This window comes from Scyliorhinus torazame, chromosome 5 (assembly GCF_047496885.1).
Source record: "Scyliorhinus torazame isolate Kashiwa2021f chromosome 5, sScyTor2.1, whole genome shotgun sequence".
Classification (NCBI taxonomy): Eukaryota; Metazoa; Chordata; class Chondrichthyes; order Carcharhiniformes; family Scyliorhinidae; genus Scyliorhinus; species Scyliorhinus torazame.
In genome coordinates, this window is record NC_092711.1 from 257,305,264 (window position 1) to 257,333,188 (window position 27,925).

The 27,925-nt window shown below is 46.5% G+C and overlaps 1 protein-coding gene across 3 annotated transcripts in view; it reads right to left on the reverse strand.

The window, feature by feature from the left end:
- Positions 1-27,925, reverse strand: part of mid2 (midline 2) — a 306,551-nt gene that overhangs the window by 10,525 nt on the left and 268,101 nt on the right. For all 3 annotated transcript variants that reach the window (XM_072505416.1, XM_072505417.1, XM_072505415.1), the window contains exons 6-7: positions 23,024-23,151; positions 19,433-19,576 (exon numbers count right to left, since the gene is read on the reverse strand). In XM_072505416.1, coding sequence (XP_072361517.1) covers positions 19,433-19,576; positions 23,024-23,151 — 272 coding nt within the window. The remainder of the gene's footprint in view (positions 1-19,432; positions 19,577-23,023; positions 23,152-27,925) is intronic.

The window sequence follows — 27,925 nt, forward strand, 5'->3', positions numbered from 1 at the left end:
AACTGATAGTCACTCCCCCTTAAGATGCATTGGCCTATTGTTCACAGTTCCAATAACCCATCAAGCAATCATCGCTCCTCCCAAGGCGGGCTCCGGTACCCTGTCAACAAGGTCACCAACCAGACCATTGGGCACTGAGACCCTGCCTCCTGAGACTCCATTGACTGAAGGCCAAGGGCAGGTGGAGAAAGGAAGTGGGTGGCGACAGGGGGATAAAAAGATAGGCATTTTCCAGACATCTGGAGAGAAAGGACTGGAAGCTAAGACTGGAAGCAAAAGACTCAAAGCAAAAGACTCAAAGCAAAAGACTCAAAGCAAAAGACTCAAAGCAAAAGACTCAAAGCTTTGTGTGTGAGGTAACCTTGACCAGGCCAGAAGGAAGGAAGCAAGGAACAGCCAGCGAAAATCACCTTTACAAAGAGGAACCAGAGGGACTCAGATCAGATCTGCAACTTACCAAATCACCATTATGGGAAGTATAGTCGAATCCTGGGTGTTACTTGTATGAATAGTGGGTAATTTATGGGTTAACTATATTTAATAAAGTGTGTTGCATTATATCGGTGTCCAACTTTGCTCTCCTCAAAAATAAAGACACCTGGGTAAACTTTAATTAAAGATCTGGTTGAAGTATCTGAATTGGACAGTCACAACAATGGACAAATGTGATATTTTATGTCAGTGTGTTATAGCACATTCTATACTTCAGCCAATCTAGTTAGATCCCAAAGAAAATATTGCAATATTCGAAGCACCATCATTCAATTATGTTATTTTTCTTTTGAGAATTATTCTCCCCTCTTTATTTATGTCTTCGATTAAAGGTGGCGACTAGATGGAGCACAATACCATGGGCAACCATCCCCACGTCTAAGGACCGAAACAGTGCGTGATATTTTTCTATTCACACGGTAGCACAGTGGTTAGCACTGTTGCTTCACAGCGCCAGGGACCTGGGTTTGATTCTCGGCTCGGGTCACTGTCTGTAATAAATCTGCACGTTCTCTCCATGTCTGCGTGGGTTTCCTCCGGATGCTCCGGTTTCCTCTCAAGTCCTGAAAGACGTGTTTGTTTGGTGAATTGGACATTCTGAATACTCCCTCTGTGTACCCGGACAGGTGCTGGAGTGTGGCGATTTGGGGATTTTCACATGACAATTCAATGCTACTTGCGTTGAATAAGAGGCCTGAACAGTGAACATGCAACTGAGGCCGCATACGGCCCGTTTTTTACAGTAGAGAGCTCCGCTCGCCGGAACTCCCCATTGTAGTGAGAGATTGGGACACCATTTTTAAATGGCATCCCGATCTCTGAGGTCCCCAAAACAATCCCCAACCTCCCACCCAGCCCGAACACAGTATGGGAGGGTCCCTGCCCCCATGCACCCCCCCCCCCCCCCCCCAACACCTACGGCAGGCACCCCAGGCCCAATCGTGCACAAAAGATGCCAGCTTGGCACCTTGCCAGTGCCAACCTAGCACCCTGACAGTGCCCATTCCAGCTGTCAGTGCCACATGGGCACTTATGCAGAGCCAGGCTGGCACCCAGGTGGCACTGCCAGGCTGGCACCCAGGTGGGGACCAGTACCAAACGGCGCTCGCCCGAGGACTCTGAGGCAAATGGGTTGAATCGTAAAGCCTCTGATACTTTGGGAATCTGCACATTATAGTGAGGCTTATTGCCTTGCTCTTGTATGCAAATTTGCCAAAAACTGTGGGCAGGATTCACATGTCAACGTTTCGTGAGATTGCGTTGAATTTCGCAAGGGGTTGAGAGATGGGTGGATCCCGGGAGAGCGGTCTCGCGGCTTTCAATGACCACGCTGCGCCATGGTGAGTTCTTTTTGGGCGGAGCATGCCCGTTAGATCGTGCCCCGAGTTTCCATAATCAAACTGCTGTTGCATTTGCAGCCAAAAGAACACAAGAAAGTGTCCTGGAGCTCTAACCATAGCACAGAAGGTGCACTCAAGAGGTCATTTTCCTGCAGTCTGTGAATAATAAAGGGTCAAACAAATGAATAGTGGTTCATTTAGCATGTCCCAAAGATAAAAATACAATGATACATTCCATGTTTTATACTCCTCAATAAATTCTGTGATCAAAAACTATCCAATTCACCTTTTGAAAGGTGAATTACATTGGTCTCTACATTACACTACATTGGTCTCTGGGTTCCTGCTGAAATCAGAAAAGGTGAATTTCAAATCTGCCATATATCCAAGCGGTTTGGGAGGCTGACCTGGAATAAGCTGTCCCCTGTGATTTAAACCTTTAATTGAATAACTCACAAAAATAAAAGGATCTCTTAATAGGCAAATGTCCACTTTATTTAAAAGTTGACTTTTTTGGCCACAATATTCCTCTTGGTTTTATCCCCCGCCGCCCGCCCACACAGAAGATTCAATGAATAGTTATTTATTCAGAACCATTGGGAGCCTTATATGATAGGATTCTCAGAATAAGATGATGAAGTGAAAGACATTCACTAAGCAGACGGGCTGGCATGCTGAGATAAGGTACAGGACACTAAATATGTGCACAGTATTAAAGAGGGATTGTTTTAAGCTGCCAGCATTTAGCCCATGGGACAGCTCGTTACTGTTTCACAAGAAAGTCAGCCTTTTACACTGGAAGTAAAAGTTGTCACTATCTATTAATCAGGTCATTTGGAGGACAGGACAAGAACCTGTCAGAACCAATCCATCAGATTTTACTTTCTTCCACTATTAATTATACACAAATGTGAGGTAGAAGAGTTTTTAAAGAACCGATGATGCTCGAGGGTTACAGCTACAGGTGCATTTAGTTACAGGTTTTTCCACTGCACTCGAATCCCATGAAGATCTATCCTTGGCACCCTTCTCTTTCTCCATTATCTCCACGCTGTCTGCTGACATTGGGCCAGATTTTCGGCATTCCGCACATGGCAAACCCACGTTGGGTGGGAATAAAGGCGGGCGAGGCCTGCAAACAGATGTTGCACTCCCAATCAGCAGGAGAAAGAGGTTGCACACAGTTCTCCTGTCTTGGCTGGCTCCATTGTAGAGGTGGGCATTTGAGATTCCCTGAAATGTTCATGGATTGGGTAGGCTTCTGAAGGTGACATAGTTCATCAAGGAGTTCAGAGGAATTCTGAACCTTGGTGAACTCTAGTCTGGAGTTGAGAACCTTTTGACTAATGATGTCAAAAGATGTTAATAACTTCACATATCATAATAAAATGGTGTAGAACAGCTAAATATGTTTTCATTACAGTGAATAATCACAGGGGTTTTCTCATAAAATATAAGTGAACTTTAAATTAATCAGTATTCTGATAGTCAAAAATGCCTCAGATGCATTAGTATACATTATCCAGTGGACAAAATGTTCTTCTGCATTGAACTGTATTGATATTGAGATTTGACTGCGCCAGCTGACCCCTGTGATTTTATCCTTTAATTGTCTAATAACTCTAGACACTGTTCCCTGCTTTTAAGGTTGACCAAAAGGCTGAGTGCTGTCACTGACTTCAAACATTTTAATATATTCAGCTCTGAATGCTTTATTTATACACTGTGCAATGGAATCCCATTGTGAACGCTTCACCAAGTTCCAAACTCACTAATAGATTCAGCCCAGCTGGGGTTGTGACACAGTCATTCAATAGAATTTCATAAGGCATGCTTGGTTGAGCTCCAAACCTCAATAATGTCGCAGAATTTAATGAGGCCAATGGGGGGCCCAACGACTGCCAACAGTTGCAGTACTCCCACTGACCTGATCTCCAGGAACCTTGTGGGAAATAAGTTCCTAATTGCCAAGTGGAAATCCGCTGTCCATGCTTCAAGCTCCACGTAAGACATTTAATTTATGCACTTCGCCCAGTGGGGCAAAAGTCACATCCGAGAGCTGCTGTCCAAACAAAGGCCATCCACTCTCCATTACCAGCAATGCCACCAGCAGTGGAGGAGGCTGCCAGCAATACATTTGGACCTTCGCCAAGGTAAATGAGGGTATGAGTTGCGGGTGAGGGGGTTGAAAGAAAGGAGGGGGGTGGTTGTTGGTGGGCCATTATTCCTGCTGCCAGGCCCCTCAATCAGGTGTTGAGTGCCTTTAACACACCCCCAGTAGTCATCTGTGATTGATAGTTTCCACAAACCTTTGCACTTGTGATTCATTCATCTCCCTTTCATGGTCCATAGGCCTAAGTGGTGAAACCACAATGTTTACAAACATTGGCCACATCAAAGAGAGGCAAGTGCATTCCAAGCACTCAATACATTCTAATCACTCAAGCGTATGATTGCACTCGCTTACCTCTCTTTGACCCCAACAGTTGCTAGGATACCGGACAGATACCCCACTATTTAACTTGCAAGATGATGAGAAAAGGATAATTCCCTCCATGAGTGGTTCCATGCACAAATAGGGAAACGGTGTATTAAAACAAACTTTATTGCTAACGCTGGCTTAAAATAACTTCATCATACAAGAAAATAGTTTACCGTCAAACAGTGCTTAACAATAACAATGAGACACTAACTCCTATCTTTTATCTCCACTCAAACAACACGTATCTCCAGAATCCCCTTTTGAATACAGCTTGCAGCTTCTTCCCTGTGTTAAACTAATGTTTAACTTCCCAGCATTTGGGAAAAAGCTGCACGTTCATATCCCCAATCTAAACTGGACTGAAACTCAACACCTGACTGCTTCAGCCCCTTGCTCCTCCCATTAACTATATCATATTAGTACGGCCAAACACATTGGGTGGGATTCTCCGGTCCCCCAACCGCGTGTTTCTCGGCCACACACGGTTCGCTGTTGGCGGGATTCTATATCCCTCTCCGCTTGTGAATGGGATTTTACAATGTAACCAATCCATGCACTGGGATAAGTGCGGGTGCGGATGCGTTACCAGTGGAAAACATGAATCGCAATGACCGGAGAATTCAAGCCATTGTCTCTAATAATCTATTCCCCAGGAAACCTTGTATAAACAAAATTCCGTAAGCCTAACTTTTACAACGCTTAAATTATTCTTTTTATAGCCACAAAACCAGGCTATCTTTCAAACCAGGATTTCAAAAAGCATTCCTGCAGCAGTCACATACTAACACAGGCTTTTAGGCTTTACTGCACCAAATACATATAATACATTGGGCTAGATTCTCCAGTCTCCCAGCTGCATGTATCTTGACCGTACTTTGTTCACTGGCAGTGGGATTCTATCTTCCCGCCGCTTGCAATGGGATTTCCCATTGTACCCACCACATGCCACTAGGAAACCCGCAAGCGGGGATGTGCTGGTGGGAAAAGTGAATCGTGCTGACTGGAGAATTCCAATTAATATATCTGAAATTCCTAGATTCATCACAATAATAATAATCTGTATTGTCATAAGTAGGCTTACACTAACACCGCAATGAAGTTACTGTGAAAAGCCCCTAGACGCCACATTCCGGTGCCTGTTCGGGTACACTGAGAGAATTCAGATTGTCCTAATTACCTAATAGCACGTCTTTCGGAGCTTGTGCGAGGAAACCTGAGCACCCAGAGGAAACCCACGCAGACACGGGGAAAACGTGCAGACTCCACACAGAAGTGACCCAAGCCGGGAATCGAACCTGGGACATTGGCGCTCTGAAGCCATAGAGCTAACTACTATATTGGACCTCTCCAGACTTTCTTATCGCAATGCTTTCCTGCTTGGCCTCCACTTTTCTCCCTTTGAGCTTCACCGTGTGCAATGTTATCCTGCTTGTGTCCTCTTCCCCGTCAAAGTGTGCTAATCCAGCACAGTTGACCATCCACTCTCATCTTTACACCACTTTATAACCTTGGCTTTTTCTCTCTCTAGCTTTTTTGATCAAGCTATTTTTTTTTGTTCTTAATATCTCCTTCCTGGTTTCTACGTCCATTTTTGTCTGATTACACCTCTGAAGCACCTTGGGACATGTTTCTACAGTATCACTGCAAGCTGTTGCTGCTGTTGAAATAAATTACATTGAACAAATCTGTTACTATGTTAAACTTTCACTTTTTCTCAAAGAAATATTCTGCAGCATGCCTGCATGCAGTCGATGAGAATGTTTATTTCTTTCAATGGCTTTTTATTGAGATGCCTCTGCTGAAACTGCAATTAACTAGCTTAATTTGAGCATACTTGTCAATGCACTTGTGAAATTTCCAAGAGGTGGAGATGAAATGAGAAGTCTGATAGGAGTTGTATTGAGTTACTTTTAATTTTAGAAGTAAACACATGAGAATTGTACAGCCGCAGGGTAGGTGGATTGGCCAGGCTAAAATTGCCCCTTAATTTAAAAAAAATGAATTGGGTACTTTAAATTTATTTAAAATAGAATGGTACAGCCTGGCTCTGCTCTGTAAATTTCAGTTTGTTTAAGGTATCTTAGTGAGGGTGCTTTTTCACCCTGCAAAAAGTGAAAAGATGTCCCCTACAGCTTTAACGTTAACAAAAGACGACCAAGCTTCTTGGGAAGCCGTTATCCTAGATATAAAGATCAGAAAGGAAGATTGGACACTTGTTTTTTTCAGATGTCTCTCTGTCATGATATGCAGACATGCAGATAATGATATACAGACAGGTACAGACAGGCAGCTAATGAACACAGAGAACAGGACATGACCAATGAGTGGGCAGGACACTCAGGGATGGTATCTCACTATAAAAGGCACGAGGCACTCACACTCCACCTCTTTCCACTGATGAACATTTACAGTGTGAGTCAGGGTGTATGTACAGTATCATACCTCCAGCACATGGCTAAGAGCTAGTCTGGTTCAGTCAGACAGAGTAACCACACTTAGGTTAGCAGAGTCGAACTCACAGAGAACTGTGCTAACTGTGCTACTGGTTCAATAAATCAGATTGAACTAACTTCAAGGTCTGGGGTATCTTTTGGTTAAAGCTGCATCCAGTAGCAGCCTGTGTTATCCCAGAGTACATAACACATCACTCTCCTTTGATGTAGCCTTGGGGTTTCTGTGCAGAGGTAGAGCTGTGTTTGCACCTGTAACATAAACCAGCCCAAGGAACCATTGCGAAGGTTAGTCAGATCATTCCTGACATCCAGCCTCATTGTTTTTCGCATGGAGGAATGTTTCCTAGCTGTGCCAGTGCAAGCAGATCTAGTGAAATTACAGAATGTTTACAGTGCAGGAGTAAATCATTTAGCCCATCGTGTTTGCACCGACTCTCCAAATGAGCAATTTACTTAGACCTATTCTTCCACCTTCTCCCCATAACCCTGCACATTTGACTGCTTCGATTGAACCTGTCTCCACCATACGCTCAGGCAGTGCATTCCAGACCCTACCTACTCGCTGCCTGGAATTGTTTTTCTCTTACTGCTTTTACTTCTTTGGTAAATAACTTCAAATCTCTGCCTCTCATTCTTCATCCTTTCACAAATGGGAACAGTTTCTCCCTATCCTGTCTGTCCAGACCCCTCCTGATTTTGAACATCTCCATCAAATCACCTCTCAACCTTCTTTTCTCCCAGGAAATTCTGATAAATGTTTCCAGGGATCCCAAAGATTTGAAGGGCTAATGGCAGTGGAGAAATTTATACTCATTAACTTTAAATGCCATGCCTTCAGTCGTCAGAAGTCCCTGATGCCGGGGTCCTAGCAACAGCTGCAAGCCTTTGATGCACTTTGGATACATGTTGCTCCTTTCCAGCATTGGAACTTGGGCAGTAAATGAACCTTTAATAATCAATAAAACATTAACATGACAAACCCCTGAGTAGGGGTATGTAATAGGATATAGCTACCAGCACCACATTTAGCTCCCTATGGTTGTACCTGCAAACCATGTTTTCATATGCATTTCTTTTTAAATGATTGCATTGCGATGTGATTTTTATTCTTGGTACAAACCAAACCATTTTGGCAGGATCAGAAGTGATTGTTATCAATTGAATGAATTAGGTGCAAAGTAAAGAATTCATGCATCTACCAGGAAAGCAGGTACAGGCCTGTGTGATGTGCTGTGGTGATCAGACCACAGTTCGATATAAATGGAATGGAAATCCCTGTAATTCATGAAGACAATGAGGCCATCTGAAGGAGCCAATAGGGCAGCCTGAGCACAGTCAATGACACTTGCACTTGTGGGATTCTGTAATATATGTGAACCACAGAGCCTTCTCCTGTTGCTTCTACTTGTCTACGAGGAAAGTAAGAAAAGGGTTTGATGTAAACATAGTATCGGTCACCTGTTTCATGCAAGCATGAACTGCAGACAGGATGATGTGAGTCACGTCCCGAGGCTGCCAGGAAGGAGCCAGAAGCAAAAATGTTCACGAGATATTGTGACTTTGATTGCAGCAGGCAATGCTGTACAGGTTGAGACAGGCTTTTTTCTGATAATTCCGTAATGGGAGTGTTGCTGGCAACATCAGCATTATTGCCCATCCCTAATGGCCTTTCTTAATAATAATAATGCTCTTTATTGTCACAAGTAGGCTTACATTAACACAGCAATGAAGTTACTGTGAAAATCCGTAGTCGCCATTATTCAGGTACACCGAGAGAATTCAACATGTCCAAATTACCTAATAGCATGTATTTCGAAACTTGTGGGAGGAAACTGGAGCACCCGGAGGAAACCCACACAGACACGGGGAGAATGTGCAGACTCCGCACAGACAGTGACCTGAAGTGTTGGGTGCTCTGATATACAGACAAACCAACACGGTTGCGATTGGTACTACGCAGTTTTATTCTGTTAAACTATTCATACAACAAACTTAGTACTCAGCACGTGGTGACGCTGTGAGTGTCTTGCTTTGAGGTCCTTACCCTGTGCCGTCTCCTAATGGACTGCCCAGGAAGTGTTGTGTTTCTTGTTTTGTACTGTGTATGCTCTTGTCTGTGATTGGCTGTCGTGTTATGTGTGCTTATTGGTCCGTTGCTTTGTCTATCATTATGTATGTGTTTATGTGCTGTGATGTTCTCTTGAATATCATGACATCCCCCCTTTTTTTACAAGATTATGTGCCTACGTGGTTATTAATAGAAATGTGTCCTGAGTGCAGCTAAATGTGCGTGTGCGTGTAATATTTACAGCATGTACATGGGGCTTAACTATATACAAGTGGCGATGTCGGGTGTGACATGCTAACGAGGTTGTACCATAACAAAAAGAAAACAACGTGGAAATGTGGAACGATAAAACGAATGCCTGTAACGAGAAAAACATAGACATGTTAAAACAGTGGTTGCAAGAGTTCAACGTGTAAACGGTCTCATAAGTCCAGTCTAGTAGGTGGGCGACGAATTCGGGTTGACCGCCTCAAGAGTGGGTCGGGAACCACCGACTGAGGTGCGGGCCTGGCCATGGGCGGCGACGGAAGGGACATGGTAGCAGGCAGCTCCACAAAGTCGCTATCAGGAATGACTGGAGGACACGGCGTCAGTGTAAGGTTTCGTTGCGAGCGTGGAAGTATGTGAAGAGCCCGGCGATTGCGCCTACGCATGGATCCATCAGGTATGCGTACCAGGAACGAGCGGGGAGCCAAGCGTCAGAGAACTTCGGCAGATGCTGACCAGCCAACTTCAGGTAGGTGGATGCGGATGTCGTCGCCAGGGCGGGAAGATCAGTTGCCGGTGTGTCATACGATCGCTTCTGGCTACCGCGCTGCAGTACCCGAGCATGGTCTGTTGTTGGTGCCAGGATGGAAGGCACAGTGGTTCTGAGGGTGCAACCCATCAGCAGCTGCGCTGGTGAGAGACCAGTGGCTAGTGGGGCCGAGCGATAGGCCAGCAGGGCGAGGCAGAAGTCCGACCCGGCAGCAGCTGCCTTGCAGAGGAGCCGCTTGGCAATGTGAACGCCCTTCTCCGCCTTTCCTTTTGACTGGGGGTGCAGAGGGCTGGACGTCATGTGTGTGAAACCATACGAGGCAGCAAACAATGACCATTCCTGGCTGGCGAAACAGGGCCCATTGTCCGACATGACAGTCATTGGAATGCCGTGGTGAGCAATGGTGTCTTTACAGGCCCTGATGACAGCAGATGACGTCAAATCGTGCAGGTGTATGACTTCTGGGTAGTTTGAGAAGTAGTCAACTATGATGACATAGTCCCTGCCGAGCACGTGAAACAGGTCTACCTTCGCCCAGGGGGATGTCACCAGCTCATGGGGCAGAAGTGTTTCAGGAGGTTGCGTCGGCTGAAACCTTTGGCAGGTTGTACAGTTGAGCACCATGTTGGCAATATCGTCACTGATGCCCGGCCAGTATACCGCCTCTCGGGCCCTCCGTCTGCACTTCTCGACCCCCAAGTGGCCTTTGTGTCATTGGTCGAAAACGAGCTTGCGCATGCTGTGCGGAATCACAATCTGGTCCAGCTTCAGAAGGACACCATCAATGATGGCCAGGTCGTCTCGGACATTGTAGAGCTGCGGGCACTGCCCTTTGAGCCACCCTCCCGTCATGTGGTGCATCACACGCAGTCTCTCGGCGAATACGGGCCAGACTGGCGTCGTCAGCCGGCAGATTTGCCGATGTGAAAGCCACCTGCGCCTCGACCTGACATACAAACCCCTCCGCATCTGGCGGCGTGCTCACTGCTCTGGATAGGGCATCCGCAACGATGAGTTCCTTCCCTGGAGTGTAGACCAGTTGGAAGTCGTATCTCCTGAGTTTAAGTAGGATGCGCTGGAGGCGAGGGGTCATCTCGTTCAGCTCCTTGTTTATTATGCTGACCAGGGGGCGGTGGTCAGTTTCGACAGTGAACCGGGGAAGACCATATACATAATCATGTAACTTGTCTAAACCGGTTAGCAAGCCCAGGCACTCCTTTTCGATCTGCGCGTAGCGCTGCTCTGTGGGGGTCATGGCCCGCGATGCATAGGCAACTGGGGCCCATGATGCCGTGTCATCCCGCTGCAGGAGCACTGCCCCAATGCCGGATTGGCTGGCATTAGTTGAGATTTTGGTGGTACGAGACATGTCAAAAAATGCCAAGACCGGTGCAATGGTGAGTTTGCGTTTGAGCTCCTCCCATTCCAGCTGGTGTGTGTGTTACCACTGGAACTCAGTGGACTTTTTGACGAGGTGGCGCAGAGCCGTCGTGTGGGAGGCAAGGTTGGGAATGAACTTCCCCAGGAAGATGACCATGCCAAGGAAGCGTAGCACTGCTTTCTCGTCTGCCGGCTGCGGCATGGTTGTGATGGCGCTCACCTGGTCTTCATCCGGACGGACCCCTGATCGGGAGATATGGTCCCCCAGGAACTTCAACTCGGTCTGGCCAAAGGAACACTTGGCTCGGTTGAGGCACAGGCCGTTTTCCCGTATGTGGGCAAAAACGCGTTGGAGACGATATATGTGCTCCTGTGGTGTGGTGGACCAGATGATGATGTCGTCCACATATACGTGTACCCCTTCGAAGCCTTCCATCATCTGCTCCATGATCCTCTGAAAGACCTTGGATGCCGAGATGATGCCAAATGACATCCGGTTGTAGCAGAATCTGCCGAAAGGGGTGTTGAAGATGCATAGCTTTCGGCTGGAGGGATCGAGTTGGATCTGCCAAAACCCCTTAGAAGCATCCAGTTTCGTAAATATTTTCACCTGGACCATTTCACTGGTGATCTCCTCCCATTTGGGTATGGGATAATGTTCCCTCATGATATTATTATTGAGGTCTTTGGGGTCAATACAGATACGGAGCTCGCCGGAGGGCTTCTTGACACACACCATGGAGCTGACCCACGGCGTGGACTCCGTGACCCTGGATAGGACCCCTTGGTCCTGGAGATCCTGCAGTTGCTGCTTGAGGCGGTCTTTAAGTGGCACAGGAACCCTGTGAGGTGCGTGAATGACCGGGATGGCGTCCGGTTTGAGGCGAATTCGGTAGGTGTATGGCAGTGTTCCCATGCCCTCGAATGCCTCCTGGTTGTGGGCGAGGAGCGATTGGAGCTGTGCTTTGAACTCTGCATCCAGGAAGTCAGATGTGCTGTCTGGAGAGAGAGAGTGGACTTGTTGCACGAGGTGGAGAGCCTTGCATGCTTGTACGCCTAGCAGGGAGTGCTTTGATGACCCGACTATCTCGAATGAGAGTGTGGCCGTGTGTGTGTTGTGTGTCACCTGGAGCTGGCAGGATCCCATAGCCGGGATAACGTTCCCGTTGCAGTCGACCATTCTGCACCGGGACGGCCTGATTGGTGAGCTGACCTTCATGGCCTAGAAGGCTGACCATCCTATGAGGTTGGCGGAGGCGCCAGTGTCCAGGCGGAAAGTGATCGGCAATCGGTTGACCATCAGGCTGGCACACAATTCATCGCCCGGATTGATTGTGTTGACCCGGTACTCATCAATGACCGCAACCCGGAAGGCGTCTTGGTCATCTGTGTCATCGGTTTGGATGTCATAATGTGGAGGCTGAATGGTCCGCACGTTCCTGCGAGGTTGTCGGAGATGCGGGAGATCAACAGGTTGAGCCGCTCGACAGTAAGCAGCGTAGTGGCCCACCTTGCCACTGCGTAGGCATTGTCGGGTATTTGCAGGACATTGACCTTTTAAATGTGCAGCTCCACAGTTGCCGCACGTCGTGACGTCATGGCGTTCGTTACGCCACTGCGCATGCGCAGTTCGGTCTTGCGTCGGGCGTGCCTGAGCATCATGTCCCTCAGTGTTGCTGTAGGTTTTGGCGCGCACAAGCGCGGGAGGCCTCGAAAAGCGCGCGAAACGGCCGCCCTCGTCCACGCCGTGGCCCGGGAGAAACTCGATCGCCTGGACCCGTTCGGCCCCGTGGGTCGCCTGGCTCTCCAATACGGTCGTGCAGGACCCCCTCCGCGCCGATTCGGTCGCCTGAAATTGGGCATAGCGGCTAGCCGCATTCTCATGCAGGACACAGGCTTCAACTGCAGATGCTAAGGTCAGGCCTTTTATTTTTAGAAGCTGCTGGCGTAGGCTGCCGGAGACAACCTCAAAAACGATCTGGTCCCGGATCATGGACTCTGAGGTGGTGTCATAACCGTAGGTCTGCGCGAGTATGTGGAGATGCGCCAGGAAGGACTGAAAGAGCTCATCCTTACCTTGCAGGCGCTGCTGGAAGACATACCTCTCAAAGCTCTCGTTGACTTCAACGTTGAAGCGTTGGCCGAGCTTGAGGAGGACCGTGTCATACTTAGATTTGTCCTCGCCTTCCGCGAACGCCAGCGAGTTGTATACATGGATGGCATGCTGACCTGCGGTGGTGAGGAGGATGGCAATCTTCCTTTTGTCCTAGGTGCCCTGTTTTCCGTTGGCTTCCATAAAGAGCTTGAAGCGCTGCTTGAAGAGCGTCCAATTGATGCCCAGGTTCCCAGCGACTTGCAACGGCTGCGGTGTGTTGATGGTGTCCATGGCACAGGATGGCAGGTTTGTGGGTAGGTTTCGATTCACTTCTGGTACCATGAAGTGTTGGGTGCTCTGATATACAGACGAACCAACATGGTTGCGATTGGTACTACGCAGTTTTATTCTGTTAAATTATTCATACAACAAACTTGGTACTCAGCACGTGGTGACTGTGTGTCTGGCTTTGAGGTCCTTGCCCTGTGCCGTCTCCTAATGGACTGCCCAGGAAGTGTCGTGTTTCTTGTTTTGTACTGTGTATGCTCTTGTCTGTGATTGGCTGCCGTGTTGTGTGTGCTAATTGGTCCGTTGCTCTGTCTATCATCATGTATGTGTTTATGTGCTGTGATGTTCTCTTGAATATCATGACATGACCCATGCCGGGAATCGAACCTGGTACCCTGGCGCTGTGAAGCCATAGTGCGAACCACTATGCTACCATGCTGCTGAACCACTGTAGCCCTTTGCCATGGCAGTTGAAATTGATATGGCTGAGGTAAATCACTCAATGCTGAAGGATGTTTAGTCAACCACATTGCTGAGTTTCTGGAGCTGCATATAAGACTGGGTAAGGATGATAAGTTTTCCTCCCTAAATGACACCAATGAACGAGTTGGGATTTTATGAAAATTCAGGGGTGGGATTCTCCAACAATGGGGCTATGTCCCCATGCCCATGAAAAAACACGTGCAAATCACTCTGGACTTATCTGGAGAAAGTCCAGGGTGATTCTCCGATTTGCAGGGAGCTAGCTGGGCCCCGGAGTAGTCCTCGCAGCTCCGCCTGCCGATACGGGGCCCTGCACTTCCAGTCGGGGGTCCGTGCATGCGCACGCGCGACATGGCCGACCCTTATCGCGGACCAGCACCAACAACATAGGCTCTGCCCCCCAGATCGTGCGCGCCCGCGGATCAGTGGCCCCCGATCGGAACCCTGGAAGTCCTGGAACCCCAGTGAAGGATCCCCCGCCCCCACCAGGGCAGCTGCAGACTAAGTCCGCAGCCGCCAGCCGACGTTCCCGTCGGGTGGGACCATGAGAGACCAACGCCGTCGGGAACTCAGCCAGTTGTTGGCGGAGAATCGGCGCGGAGCCTCTTTCAATGGCCCCTGACCGATGCCACGTAGTCCGCACGCACGATTCGAGGCCGCGCGGGAGCGGCGTTGTACTCGATCTCGGGTTTGACACACATTCTCCGCCCCGCACCGAGCGTGATTTCGGGGCAGAGGCTCAGAGAATCCCACCCAGTAGTTTCATGGTCACCATTGCCCATACTAGCTTTTATCTATTGCAGATTTATTCAATCAACTGAATTTAAATTAATAACTGCCATGGACTAAAATTCATACCTCTGGATTATTAATCCAGTAACATAACCACATGTTACTGTGCAGTTCTTGATGTAGGAGGAAGCACAACTCTGACAGCCTCCCGGAAGGAATGCTCATGCACTCCTCCTCCGAGGACTGCAGGTAAGATCTTCATCCAGTATACTACTGGAAAGATAAGGATACCAGCTTTTTGTAGCTGTGCTTCCTCCTTCTCAGTTACCAGAGGGGAATTGCCAGAATGACTTTTGAAGAAACTATGAATTATCCACATTCTACATGCATTCTAAACACTTTGCAATTGTCCAAGTTGCAAAAAAATGGTCTGCTTGAAACATTGCTAGAGCTGGCTGCCCCCTGAATTGTACTGCATATGTATTGTGAGTGGGATCAGGATCAGTTGTTGGAATTAAAGCCGAGATGAAAATGGAATAACATGATGCGTAAATTATTTTTTCCTCATGGCACCACATAAGAGCTTTTAAACACTGATACAACATTGTGACTTTATAAGAGTTCCCCAGAGGTGCAGACTAAAACGATGCTTCTTTCACAAAATATCTCAAATAAATTTGCATAAATTAAATTACCAACGATGGTTTGCATCTTAAAACAGGCTGACATATGGGGCTGAATTCTCCACTGTCGGGATTCTCCGTTTTGCCGGCAGCCCTGGGGATTCCAGATGGTGTGGGGCTGCCACACAATGGGAAACCTCATTGGCCAGCCAGCAAAACGGAGAATTGCGACGGCATGCTGAACCAAAAATCTGGCCCGGGATTCTCCCCTACCCGGCGGGGCGGGGGGTCCCGGCGGGATGGAGTGGCGTGAACCACTCCAGCGTCGGGCCACCCAAAAGGTGCGGAGAAACCGTACCTTTCGGGGCCAAGCCTTCACCATGAGGGGTTAGGCGTGCGCCGGATTGGTTCCCGCTCCACTGGCTGGTGTAGAAGGCCTTTGGCGCCACGCCAGCCGGGGCTGAAAAGACTTCGCCGTCCGGCGGAAGCCCGCGCATCGCAGGAGCGTCATCGGTTGCTGACGTCATCCCCGCGCAGGCGCGGGGGGGGGGGGGGGTGGGGTGTCTCTTACGTGTCGGCCATGGTGAAGGCTGTGGCCATGGCGGAGGGAAAAGAGTGCCCCACGGCACAGGCCTGCCCGCGGAACGGTGGGCCCCGTTCATGGGCCAGGCCACCGTGGGGGTACCCCCGGGGCCAGATCGCCCCGCGCCCCCCCCAGGACCCCAGAGCCCGCCTGCGCCACCTAGTCCTGCTGGTAAGTGGTGGTTTGATTCGCGCCGACAGGACAGGCATTCCAGCAGCGGGATTTCGGCCCATCGCGGGCCGGAGAATTGCCGGGGGGGGGGGGGGGGGGGGGGGGGGTCGACCGGCGAGGCGCGATTCCCGCCCCTGCCGAATATCCGGTGCCGGAGAATTCGGCAACTGGCCAGGGCGAGATTCACGCCAGCCCCCGACAATTCTCCGACCCGGCGGGGGGTCAGAGAATCGTGATGGAGAAACCCGGCCATGAGTTCTTATGTAGGGAAGAGATTTCATTGTAGAGAACAACTGATCTTACTATTCATATTAAGTGGCTTAATACTTTGCAACAAAAAAAGTCATAGATTGGCATGAGTACATTTCTTCCTAAGCCTAACAGTGTCCTTCAAACTCTTCTCTGTTGCTCTTAGCACTCTGGGACAAATACCATCCATCCTGCAGATCTATTTATTAGTACCCTTGAAGCCTGTCTGGGAATTCCATCTCATTTATAATGAAGTACCATAATTAATGATTACTTGCATTTATAAAGCACCTTTGATGTAGGAAATTGTCCCAAGAGGTTTCATAGAAGCATCAATAAACAATGGGATCGCAAAGAAGGTCAGGAAGGTGCAGGGATGGATTTCTGAACTTAGTGCCTGGACGGCTAAAGACCTGACCATCAGTGCTGATCTGAAGGGAGAGCGAGATACCCAAGGGGCACTATCACTGGAACAAACAGTTTTAGGTTAGAGGTGGGCTGGTAGTTTATAATAGCAGAATGACCGAGGGTCGGTCTTTTAACAAGGCGGGCGATAAAAGCAGTTTTTAAAGTACCTGAACAGGAACCTTTCACAATGTCAACTCACATGAGTGCCAGGAAAATAATTTGTGTGGTCAGCAGTTTAGTGAGAAAGCATGTGGTGAATCGTGGACAGGATTACCTTTTAGATGGCATCAAGGGAGACAGGAAACTTGAGAAAGATGCACACTCAAGATAAGGGCAGGGAGAACCTTGGAAACTTTGGTTTGGTGGTGATGCAGCGAGAGAGCAGAACAGATGGTTGTGATCTCAGAGGAACAGAAGTATGTGAACTCCTCGCACTTTTTGCTGGAGGTGAAACTGGAGAGGGCAAAGGAGAGAGGTTTAAGGAGAAGTTGGTAATGGAGAAACGAGGCAGAAGGTTAACTCTGCTCTCCAGGAGTAGGGAGTGTTTTTGGCAGAAAAGAGTAGAGTGCTTGATGCAGTTCCACAAGGTGTGGAAATGAATGTTTGAACTTGTAGTGGACCGGATCCTTTCAAGTCTCTGCTCCTTGGTCTTGATAGGGAAATGGCTGGCCAGTATTGGGGAATGAGCAATGTGGGTGAGAGCAAATATTTTATTGAACATAAAAAGGTATTGGTGGGAGATCGACTGGGCAGAGTGACATCGCAGAACTATCTAGCAAAGGAAAGGTCAGAGGCTATACAGTTTGGAGTTTGAAAGTACAAGTGCATCAATGAGCTGGGAGAGTGTCTTTAAAAACAAACATCACAAATACAGAAGACAGGAGTTGAAAGGAGACAGGAAGATGTGAATGATGGGAAATAAAAGGAAGTATTGTCTGTCATCAACAAGATGGGCATTGAGGGGCCATTGAAACAGTAAGGTTAATGTGCAGGTTTTCATATCTAATTCTAAAATATTGCAAAAGCAATATTGCAAATTGTGCGCAAGCACAGTTAGTGCTAGCCTGCCAGTAAGGCCAAGACTTTCCCTGAAATCAAGAGAAGGTTCACAAGACCAGCAATGTTAAAAGCACATTGCAGGCTAATACAGGCTTCCCTCCTTCTGCAGTATTGCTGAAATGTTTCTGTTATAAACAAATCCATAGTTTACCAATATGTAATCTTACATTGTCTTCTGTTGTTTGGGATGCTGACAGTGACAATACCACCTCACCAGCCCCTCCCCACACGGGCATAGAATGCCAAAATGTTTAATGGTCTTAGCATTGAATTTTGAGGTGTATTAACTGTTTCATAGGTAAATTAGGCAGTCATTTTACATTCACAAAGTACACAAACCAGCAATTGAATGAACCAGAACAGCAGTACAATTCTTATTCTTTGAACAGTACAAGATCTTTCTTGCTTTTTAAATAGCTGAAAAGATAGTTGGGACTTTCGTCTGTGATCCATCAAAAGGATTGCATTTCGCCACATTATGATTACAAACTCAGGCAGATCTTCCAAGTTCAGCACTGAACTGATGATAGCAGGGAAACCAATCAGTGTTTATCAGAATTTCTAGTTGGAAGTGAAACAAAATCAGCCAGGATGCTGTGTCCCGATTGCTACCTAGTGACATTTGCTTGAAGTGCATTTGTTGACATCGGTGAAGATGATACAGGAATTGTTGACATGCTTTTCAAACTTGGAGCCGTCAAATGTATATTACAGACTCACACATGAAATATGGCTGTTTGAAAGGTACAAAGGGAGCTTGAAGTCTATGGATCCTTATCCCAACAGAAATCAGTGCCATAGGATGAGGAGTGGATGTGCAGGAAGTGGAAAATTAATGGCCAAAGAGGGGGTTAAAAGATGTGATGTTGTAAGGGGAAAATTCGGGACAACGGATCAAGACCATAAATCATGGCTGACACTGTACCAGAAACAGGCAGACAAAGGGTTAAATCAGATGGGTAGCACAGAAGGACCACACTTAAAAAGCACAGACACAGATCCTATCAGGACAATAAAGTATTCCCAATCAATACAAAGCCTGCATTTAACACCTCATTATGAAACCCGGAACATATCTCAACCGCCACCCAAAAGCCATCACCATTTAATCTAGTTCTAGGGAGCTCTATTGTGAACCTAAATAAATCCTATTAAAATGCATGGTATTGACGTCAGAACCAGGGAGCCTGCGAAAAACTATGAATGAATGAAATCATGAATGAATGGGCTGTGAAGTGGGAACCGGTAATGGCCCACTGAAACTAACCTACGATAAAACCTTCATGAATAAGCCCACCAAGAATCATGTCTGCAGGGTAAAGCTGTAAATATGCATGAACCCAAAAGACCGCCAAAACTTGTAAGAAATCTGTACTATATAAGATAAAGCCTTTCTGTCGGTATTTTGAGTTCAGTGTGGACCGTGCTGTCTTTTAACGCCGGCCTGCTGTTCTCCCTGGAGCTTCAGACAATAAACCCTGTCTTGCGATTCAAACTTCTGACTCAGGCTGACTTTTTCCCTGCAACAATATAAATTTATTTTTTTCTGCTCTACTGAGTTCCAAATATCATCTGCACAAATGAATAAAGGGACTAGCAAAAAATAGTATTCCTCAGAGAGGAATGGGTGGCTACAAAAGTCAAAAGGAGGGATTCTTCACTAGTGGACATTGATGGTTGATCAACAGCTATATGGGCAATAGTCCGCCCTTCTTGTCCTTACTAAAATGTCAGGTTTACTGCATTTCCACATTTTTTCTCAAACTTACTGATAAAGTTTGCTTGTCCTGTGAAGATAGTATACTGCAACTCATAGGAAACAATGCTGAATTCATCTTCCGAGGTCCAATGAACAGTAATGGTGTCATGAGACGCCGTGCAGAGCTCTTCTCGAATGCTCGGAGGATTTGGGGCTGCAAAGAAAAAGTGGAAGAGATTGTTTCACTGGATGGCATTGAACAAATGCTTTCACTAAAATGGCGTATATCCTCATTGTATGATGTAATGGTGGAGGAAATGGAGCGAGCAACAACACTGAAGGGGCAGAGAAATTGAGTTGGACAACAAAAGGAAAAGGTTATATTGAGGGTTGCAGACTTAACCCAGGCATGCGCCATTGTCAAGGAGACTGGACAATGAATTATATCCAAATCTACCCTTTTTTCTGCCTGCTTTCCTGGTGCACCTAATCTTTTGTTTTTATAGCCATATTGCAGCTACTCACTACCCCACTTCTTAGTTCTCCACCTTCATAAACACCTGTTATTCCTTTCAAATTTGATTCCTTTTGTTAAAATTGATTTGGTACTGGTAAAAGTGGAAAGATAATTATGTGTGACATCATTATCTACTATCCTCTCTCTTCAACTATGTCAGTTGTCCATTAAAACCTGGACCTCTCCAGCGGTCGGTCAAGCTATCTGTCTTTACCAGATTATCATGGCCAGGGCTGGGACCTCTATGTAAATGGTAAACTGTATAATCTTTTTTCTGTGTAAAAAGGCAGCCCATAGATCATCTGAAAGGTTCTGTCACTGTGCATAGCTTTGATGTATGAGAAACTTTGCTACGGGTAGATGGGATGGATCTGGGGATGACAGTGCACAGATTACGATGTACGAAACAGCTACCTGCATTACTTCCAGCATTAGCAGAAAAAGCAATTCTATTAATAGAGACATAACCACGCAGCATAAATATGGAAGTCTGAAATAAAATCAGGACAAAGCAGGTTGGTCAGAATCTGAAGGGGAATAAATAGACTCAAGTGTGTAGAAGATTGTAGTTTAGTCGGGCAGTATGGTCGGCACGGGCTTGGAGGGCCGAAGGGCCTGTTCCTGTGCTGTACATTTCTTTGTTCTTTGTTCTTTGTTCCAGGTTTTTTGAAGAAGGGTCCTACTTAAAGCAATAGTATCTAAAAGGGAAAGGTATGCTGATCAATTTGCTGTGCGTTTCCAATCATTTGTATGCATATTTTGGATTCTATTTGGAATTTTTCAATTATATGCTCGGTATGCTAAAAATTGCAAATGCCAAAAAGGATAAATTTGAAAAAATTAGTCTTATTATAGTATATGTGACAGAATGACAATAATGTAAAAGTAACTAGCAAACACATGCTTGCATTTGGAACTCCAGCACCTAAAATAAGATGAAGTCAATCTACTCTAATTTTAAAATACTACTTAAAATTATGTAAAGTGCATGAGAATTGGGAGCAGGAATAGGCCAGATGTGAGAATTTAAAAGATGATTGAGGCTGGGATTCAATCTCATGAATGTCTCAGGCTCATCGTGTAAAAGCTTTATGCCACTCCTGGGAAGATGAATTGCAGCAAATTCAACTATGTTTTGTATCCAAAAAGGGACTCCAGTTAAGCTTGTCCCAGGTTCTTCAAAGATAATAAACAGTGTACATCCTGTTTTACCTGAAGGTGTGTGGGAGAGTGGGAATCTTAATAGAGTAGTGCTGGATAAATGCCAGTAGGGCGATGACATGCCCATCTGGTATCACCTTGTTAGCAGCTGTATTATCGCTGAACATCAAAGCTCAGTGAACTAGCAACTCCAGGCTGAACCCCTCAGACCTTTCCTACACTGACTGCTGCAATTACCTCTTGCCAGGCTGGTGCAAGTACTGGCTATGGTATCTGCAAAATTCACAATACACAGTAGTAATTTACCTTACAGACTTCACCCTGGATATAAGCTTACTATCCTCTTGTCAAAATTAAATATATTCTCCACACGTTTGAGTGTTGAGAACGCCAGGAGTCTTTAGGCCAAAGAGTTTATCCAGTTCTCTGGGACCTAACAGCCTGAGAGGCCTAGATTAACATGAGCACAGGTTTAACATCAGATGTTCATAGGTAGTAGTTACTGAAACTAATGGATTGACACCTGGGTTAATATCAATTGATATAAAGTCCGTAGCACAGGATGCTCATTGGGAGAAGTTACTGAGCGCAGCACTGTGAACTTGATTATGTCAGTAGCAATTCAGTTTGTAACTGCTTGATAGGAGTTAATTCCGTCCCTTTGAACTGAAGTAGCAATAATAGAGATTCAGCCAAGGGAGGCAAGGTGGCACAGTGGTTAGCACTGCTGCCTCACAGCGCCGAGCACCCGGGTTTGATCACAGCCCAGGGTCACTGTCCGGGTGGAGTTTGCACATTCTCCCCGTGTCTGCGTGGTTCTCACCATAACAACCCAAAAGATGTGCAGAGTAGATGGATTGGCCACGCTAAATTGCCCCTTAATTGAAAAAAAAAATTGGGTACTCTAAATTTATTGAAGAAAATAGAGATTCAGCTTTTAGCATTTGATCCTGGCTTTTTGTTTTGGCTAGGTGGACATCTGATACGGGTGGAAACTTATTTATTTGTTGAAGAGCTTCCAAACCAAAACACTATAAATTCACACGGGTCTGTTTCTGGCTGAAACTTTCCGACCCTTCCTGCTGGTGGGATCGTCAAGTCATGGAAAAAGCTGTTGACGTCGGTGGGATCAGAAATGGCGGCCTGCCTCCGCCACCACAAAACACACTGTAGGGTGGATAATCCCACCCTCTGTTATATACCCATATTGTACCTAAATATGGAATGCACATACTCCCTGTAGGTATGTTCACACTTACCCACTTATGCACAAAATTTTGAAGTTCTCGTACAAAATGTTAAACCCTGTCCCTCTTTTTTTTCCTCTTCATTCTTACCATGTTTGTGATCTTTATTCTCTCCTCTCCCATTCTACCATCAACCTCTCAGTCCTCCTGACCCAATCTCCTGATGGTGTGAAGGACTCAAATAGCGGTTGTGAAATTCAACATTGAGAGAAATCACTTTGTAGAAAACTGGTTGGGGAAGTGAACCTTTGAACAATAATGGCTTGCATTTCTGAAATGGGACACACCTCAAAATGCTTTATAAAATGGAATAACGTTGGCACTACAGGGGGAGAAAGAGTTGTGAGGTGGCAAATGTGCCGAAGCTGAAGGTTTTGAAAGTGGAAGGCAAAGAGATTTTCGGTCTGAATCTCAGGGGAAGGTGTATGGAGAGTAAGTATTTATCCAATAATTTTGGGTGTACAGCTGACCAAGATTGTTTTGTTATGATGGACTGAGACCATGGAGATCTTTTAAAAATGGTGACATGGATACTGAAGTTGATTTGTTGGGGTTTAGGAAGCTAGTGGAACTTGGCAAGGACAACTGTATTGGTTGTATGGAAGTTTATGGAAGTGATGATGACACTGTGCAATTTAGGTTGGAAGCTGTGGAGGATGGAGCAAGTTCCAAGAGTGTTGTAGGGTAAAACAGTACCACAAAAACTTGTCACTCACTGTTGTTCGAACATATTTACCTGTAAGATAGTCCAGGTTTTCGAGTAATTTCTTCTCTCTCGAAAAATCTAAGGTAAAATTTTCAAAGGCCTCATTCAAATTGATGTCTGGAATCAGGACTTGAGAAGATGCTGTTGCCATAGCAACTCTACCAGAGCAACCAAGAGACAGAAATGAATCAACAAGAATCAGAAAATAATTGTTCAGAAGTATCTTACTAGTAATGCAATTGTTTAAGGAATGCAGCAAAGCTTTAGACTTCATTGTCTTATGTAATTGGTGTTCTTTTTAAACTGAAGAAAATAACCAGAAATAACATTTATAATATTGAACAGACGTTTCTTTTTACGTTTTCCCCATCTGTGAATTTGATTTGAGGGACAGTAACATAGGTACATTATGACACTCAAAAGCATATATGGAGTGGAATTGAATTAGCAGGGTGAGAAAATGTGAGAAACTGGACACAATAGACAAATCTTTTTCAATTGGTAGAATTTCTGGGTCCTGCCAATGGCGGGCATGATCACAGGCGGAACGGGAAATGCTCTCCAAATTTTCCCATCCCACTGGTGATAATATCCTCAGCAGGCCGAGCTGGAAAATCCCACCCAATGTCTAAACAATATGATGCCGCATGTACAGAGAGAGCAGTAGGGTGTAAGTCTTCAGATGTTATATTAATAGTGGTCGGATTGCTGTATAAAGCTTCATTTTGCTAACCATGTCACAAAAACTCATATTGGTCCATTAACAGGATACAAAGAAAAGCAACAGCATTGATTCTAATTTTAAAGGGGAAATGTGTAAGGAATATTAAGAAATTTAAGCTCACAGTCCAAAATCAAATGATAATTGGAAACCCAAGCTATTTGAAATGTTAAATTGTACACATGAAGTAACCCCAGTATTGGTTCATAAGAAGCCAGGAACTAAAAGTAGAGGGTATAAATCAAACATTGTCAATTGTAAATTTCAACTGGTGTTCGGATAGGCTTCTTTACTCAACTGAGAAATGGTTGGAATAAACTTAGGCACAGAAACAAAGGAATGATCAAATGCATTAGATGCTGAAATGGGAGCATTAGGCTGCTGGAAAGATGAACAACAAATTGGCCGAAGGACCTTTTCTCACACTTGAGGTTTGTTAGTTTTTAAAATATAATCACAGACAAAGAATAAATCCACCTTCAATAAGAAATTTAATTAGCGCTGCCACTAAGTGAGAAACACAGGTGTTTATCAAAAATCTTTGAAGTCGACATTGTGGAGCTACTTAAGAGAGACACAAACAACAGCAAAGTCTGGTTTGCTTTCTGTTCTGCGATACTTAGTGCTCGAAGGCATTACTAGTACTGCAATACGATGTTGAGCTATCGAGATGCTGTGTGCTGTCCTTCTGCATTAACTTCGCAGTCACAGACCACGAACTGTCAGCAGAACCATGAGCCACTGAAGTGTCACAGGAATCACAGAACTAAAGATGCAAATTCTTGAAGGCACATCTTATTGTGGAAAATCTTTAAAGACATTGGGCTGGATTCTCAGTTTCAGCGACAAAGTGTTGGCGCCAACGGAGCATATGTGGTCTTTTTCGACCAAACATTCTGCATGAAACACTCACCGATTCCGGGATGGGTGAGGGACTAGCAGCGGCGCTGGGTGAAAGTCCCAGCTCCCTCGCCAAAAACGGGCAGAGAATGGCCGGATCCCTGGCCGCGGATGCGCACGGCTGACGACCTGCAGGGTCACGCCGTACAACATGGCGCTGGACACGACCTGGCATCTGTGACCCCACAGCCCACCTCCTGGCCACCCCCCACCGGTCCACCCAGCCCACGTGGAAGCCCCCCAGGCCAGCAGTACGCATCCCGGCTGAATGTGGTGGCGCTGGACATAGTCCGCCGCCACCACGCCGGTTTCCTGCGCGTCGGGAACTCGGCCCATCGGTGGCGGAGCATTGTGGGTGGGCCAGTCGATGACATTCCAACACCATTGCAACGGCACGTGCCGTGCAACTCGATGACGCCAATTCAGAGGAGACGGAGCATGGCTGATCGGCGTCAAACTGGCACAAGCCTGTACTGGCCATCGGAGTCGATTCTCCGCCCGATCGCCGATTCTGATATCGGCGTCAGGCAATGTAGAATCCAGCCTGTGTTCAATTTTTGGACCGGCCACTCAAAAGATGTCCTTGGTTGCAGCCACATTGCATGAATGTGGCATATTGATACTGCAACAGATCTGCTGAACAATGCGTTTCTGGTGATGAACATTTATCATATTACGGAAAGTTTTCTAAGTGTCATTTGTGGCAGTTTTTACGGGGGCTTCCCGTTGGCTCTGTCGGCAAGGTCCTCATTGCTATCTAACGACACTTAGTCACATTTATGGGCCCTGGGGAATTTCTCCCTGGTAAAGTTCACACTTCGAATTATTTTCATCACTAGGGACAATGCCAGGGGCAACACTGCTGGTCTCAATACCCGACGTTAAGAAATTAAATTTCAGCAAAGGCTACCTCTTCTGAAATATATCTCATGATTCCCCAATGGAATTTGGATCGATGTTGATGTTGTCCGTACCAAGTTTAAATATCATGCAGAAGGGGCAGCGGAGAGTACGTGGGGGACCCAGTTAAGTTGAACCCGGGTCTTGAGGTGGGGTGGGGGGGGTTAAGTCACAGCAACACTGGCATTGTCATGGATGTGATCAGCTAACACAACAGCTCAGCTCTACAAGGGTAGCAGAATTTCCATTGAGCCACCAAGGGGACGCATCATAAATTGAAATAGATATGAGGGGCGTGATCTACTGGCTGCATCGCACCTGAACCCGGCAGCCAGAACGTCTCTTAGTATCTACGCAGGTCTCGGGAGGCGTTGCGATCAGGATCCCTCCCACAATGGGCGTGACCAAATCACGTGCGTCTAAATCGGTAGCTCGCAGGTCTTAGTGGCCCTTCATGGCCGTGAGCCTTTAGGTTAAACGGGTCTGGCATTACTTTCACTGTCCTCCTTGCTCGGACTGTCGCAATATCACTGCCGAGGGCTTGCCCTTCAAGAATGGAAGCTGAAAAGTGAGTGGGAGCAAATGAATCCACAGGACCAGCACAGGGGTGATTGCGAGGTTCCCTGGGTGGGGGTTCCGTGAAATGTCTGGTTGCAGGGACAAAGTGGAGGACTCTGACAAGGGGTGGTTCCCAGCCTCATGAAGCTTGAAGACCCTCACAGAGGACAAAATTTAACCCCCACACTCAGGTTGCATGTTGAAGCCTGAGGGCATGAGTGTCTGGAAGTTCAAGGACCAGTATGGAGGCCAGGCTGTCAGCGATTGTGCAGCTGGCTATTCAAGTTGGAAGGCTCGTTTAATACATGAGAGCTGGAGGATTGGGGATGCCCTCCAAGGACGAGGTCGACTGCAAATTGCAGTCTTCACATGCATCAAGTGTGCTTCACTTGCCACAAGGGGAAGCCAGTTGGCTAATCAGCTCCCTGACTCTTCCTTGACGAGACAATTAAGAACCAATTTAGTCAGCATTAATGCATGTGTGGCACTGACTGGTGCCTAATTCTTAACCCTTTGGAAGTCCAGCCCCAAGCATTGAACTCCAAGGCGAATACTTACGCCTCCATAACAGAGAGGTAACACAGATGCGGCCCCCAAAGCAAGCCGTTATGATGAAGACACTCATTCGTCATCCCGTTCAGGAGATGATGGGTGGCAGAAGAACCACTGAATGCACCCTTATTCCTCACCCTTAGAGGGGGCAAGTGGCCCATTGAGGGCTCTCAAGGGTCAAAGTGCTCACATACGAACATAAGAACATAAGAACTAGGAGCAGGAGTAGGCCATCTGGCCCCTCGAGCCTTCTCTGCCATTCAATGTGATCATGGCTGATCTTTTGTGGACTCAGCTTCATTTTCCGGCCCGAACACCATAACCCTTAATCCCTTTATTCTTCAAAAACCTTCTATCTTTATTTTAAAAACATTTAATGAAGGAGCCTCAACTGCTTCACTGGGCAAGGAATTCCATAGATTCACAACCCTTTGGGTGAAGAAATTCCTCCTAAACTCAGTCCTAAATCTACTTCTCCTTATTTTGAGTCTATGCCCCGTAGTTCTGCTTTCACCCGCCAGTGGAAACAACCTGTCCGCATCTATCTTATCTATTCCCTTCATAATTTTATGCGTTTCTATAAGATCCCCCCTCATCCTTCTAAATTCCAATGAGTGCAGTCCCAGTCCACTCGACCTCTCCTCGTAATCCAACCCCTTCAGCTCTGGGATTAACCTAGTGAATCTCCTCTGCACACCCTCCAGTGCCAGTACGTCCTTTCTCAAGTAAGGAGACCAAAACTGAACACAATACTCCAGGTGTGGTCTCACTAACACCTTATACAATTGCAGCATAACCTCCCTAGTCTTAAACTCCATCCCTCTAGCAATGAAGGGCAAAATTCTATTCGCCTTCTTAATCACCTGTTGCACCTGTAAACCAACTGTTTGTGACTCATGCACTAGCACACCCAGGTCTCTCTGCACAGCAGCATGTTTTAATATTTTATCATTTAAATAATAATCCCTTTTGCTGTTATTCCTACCAAAATGGATAACCTCACATTTGTCTTCATTCAGGTGGAGTTGAGAGGGACAACTTTGGGGAAGTGACTATTGCGTGACAGGCCCATTGGAATGGTGCTCACATAGGGGGAGTAGGGCAAAGGCGCATGGGTGGATTTCCCACATCCTGAGGTGGGTCAGGGCATTATCAGGACTCCTCATCACTCAGTTTGATGTTCTTTTCTTTGCTGTTTTTGATTCTGCAGAATCGTAGAGCCAGTTGAGCTGGCGTTACTTTTGATTGCTATTGAGCAGCAGCAACATCGACGGGCCGCTGCACATGGTCAGGACCAGCAC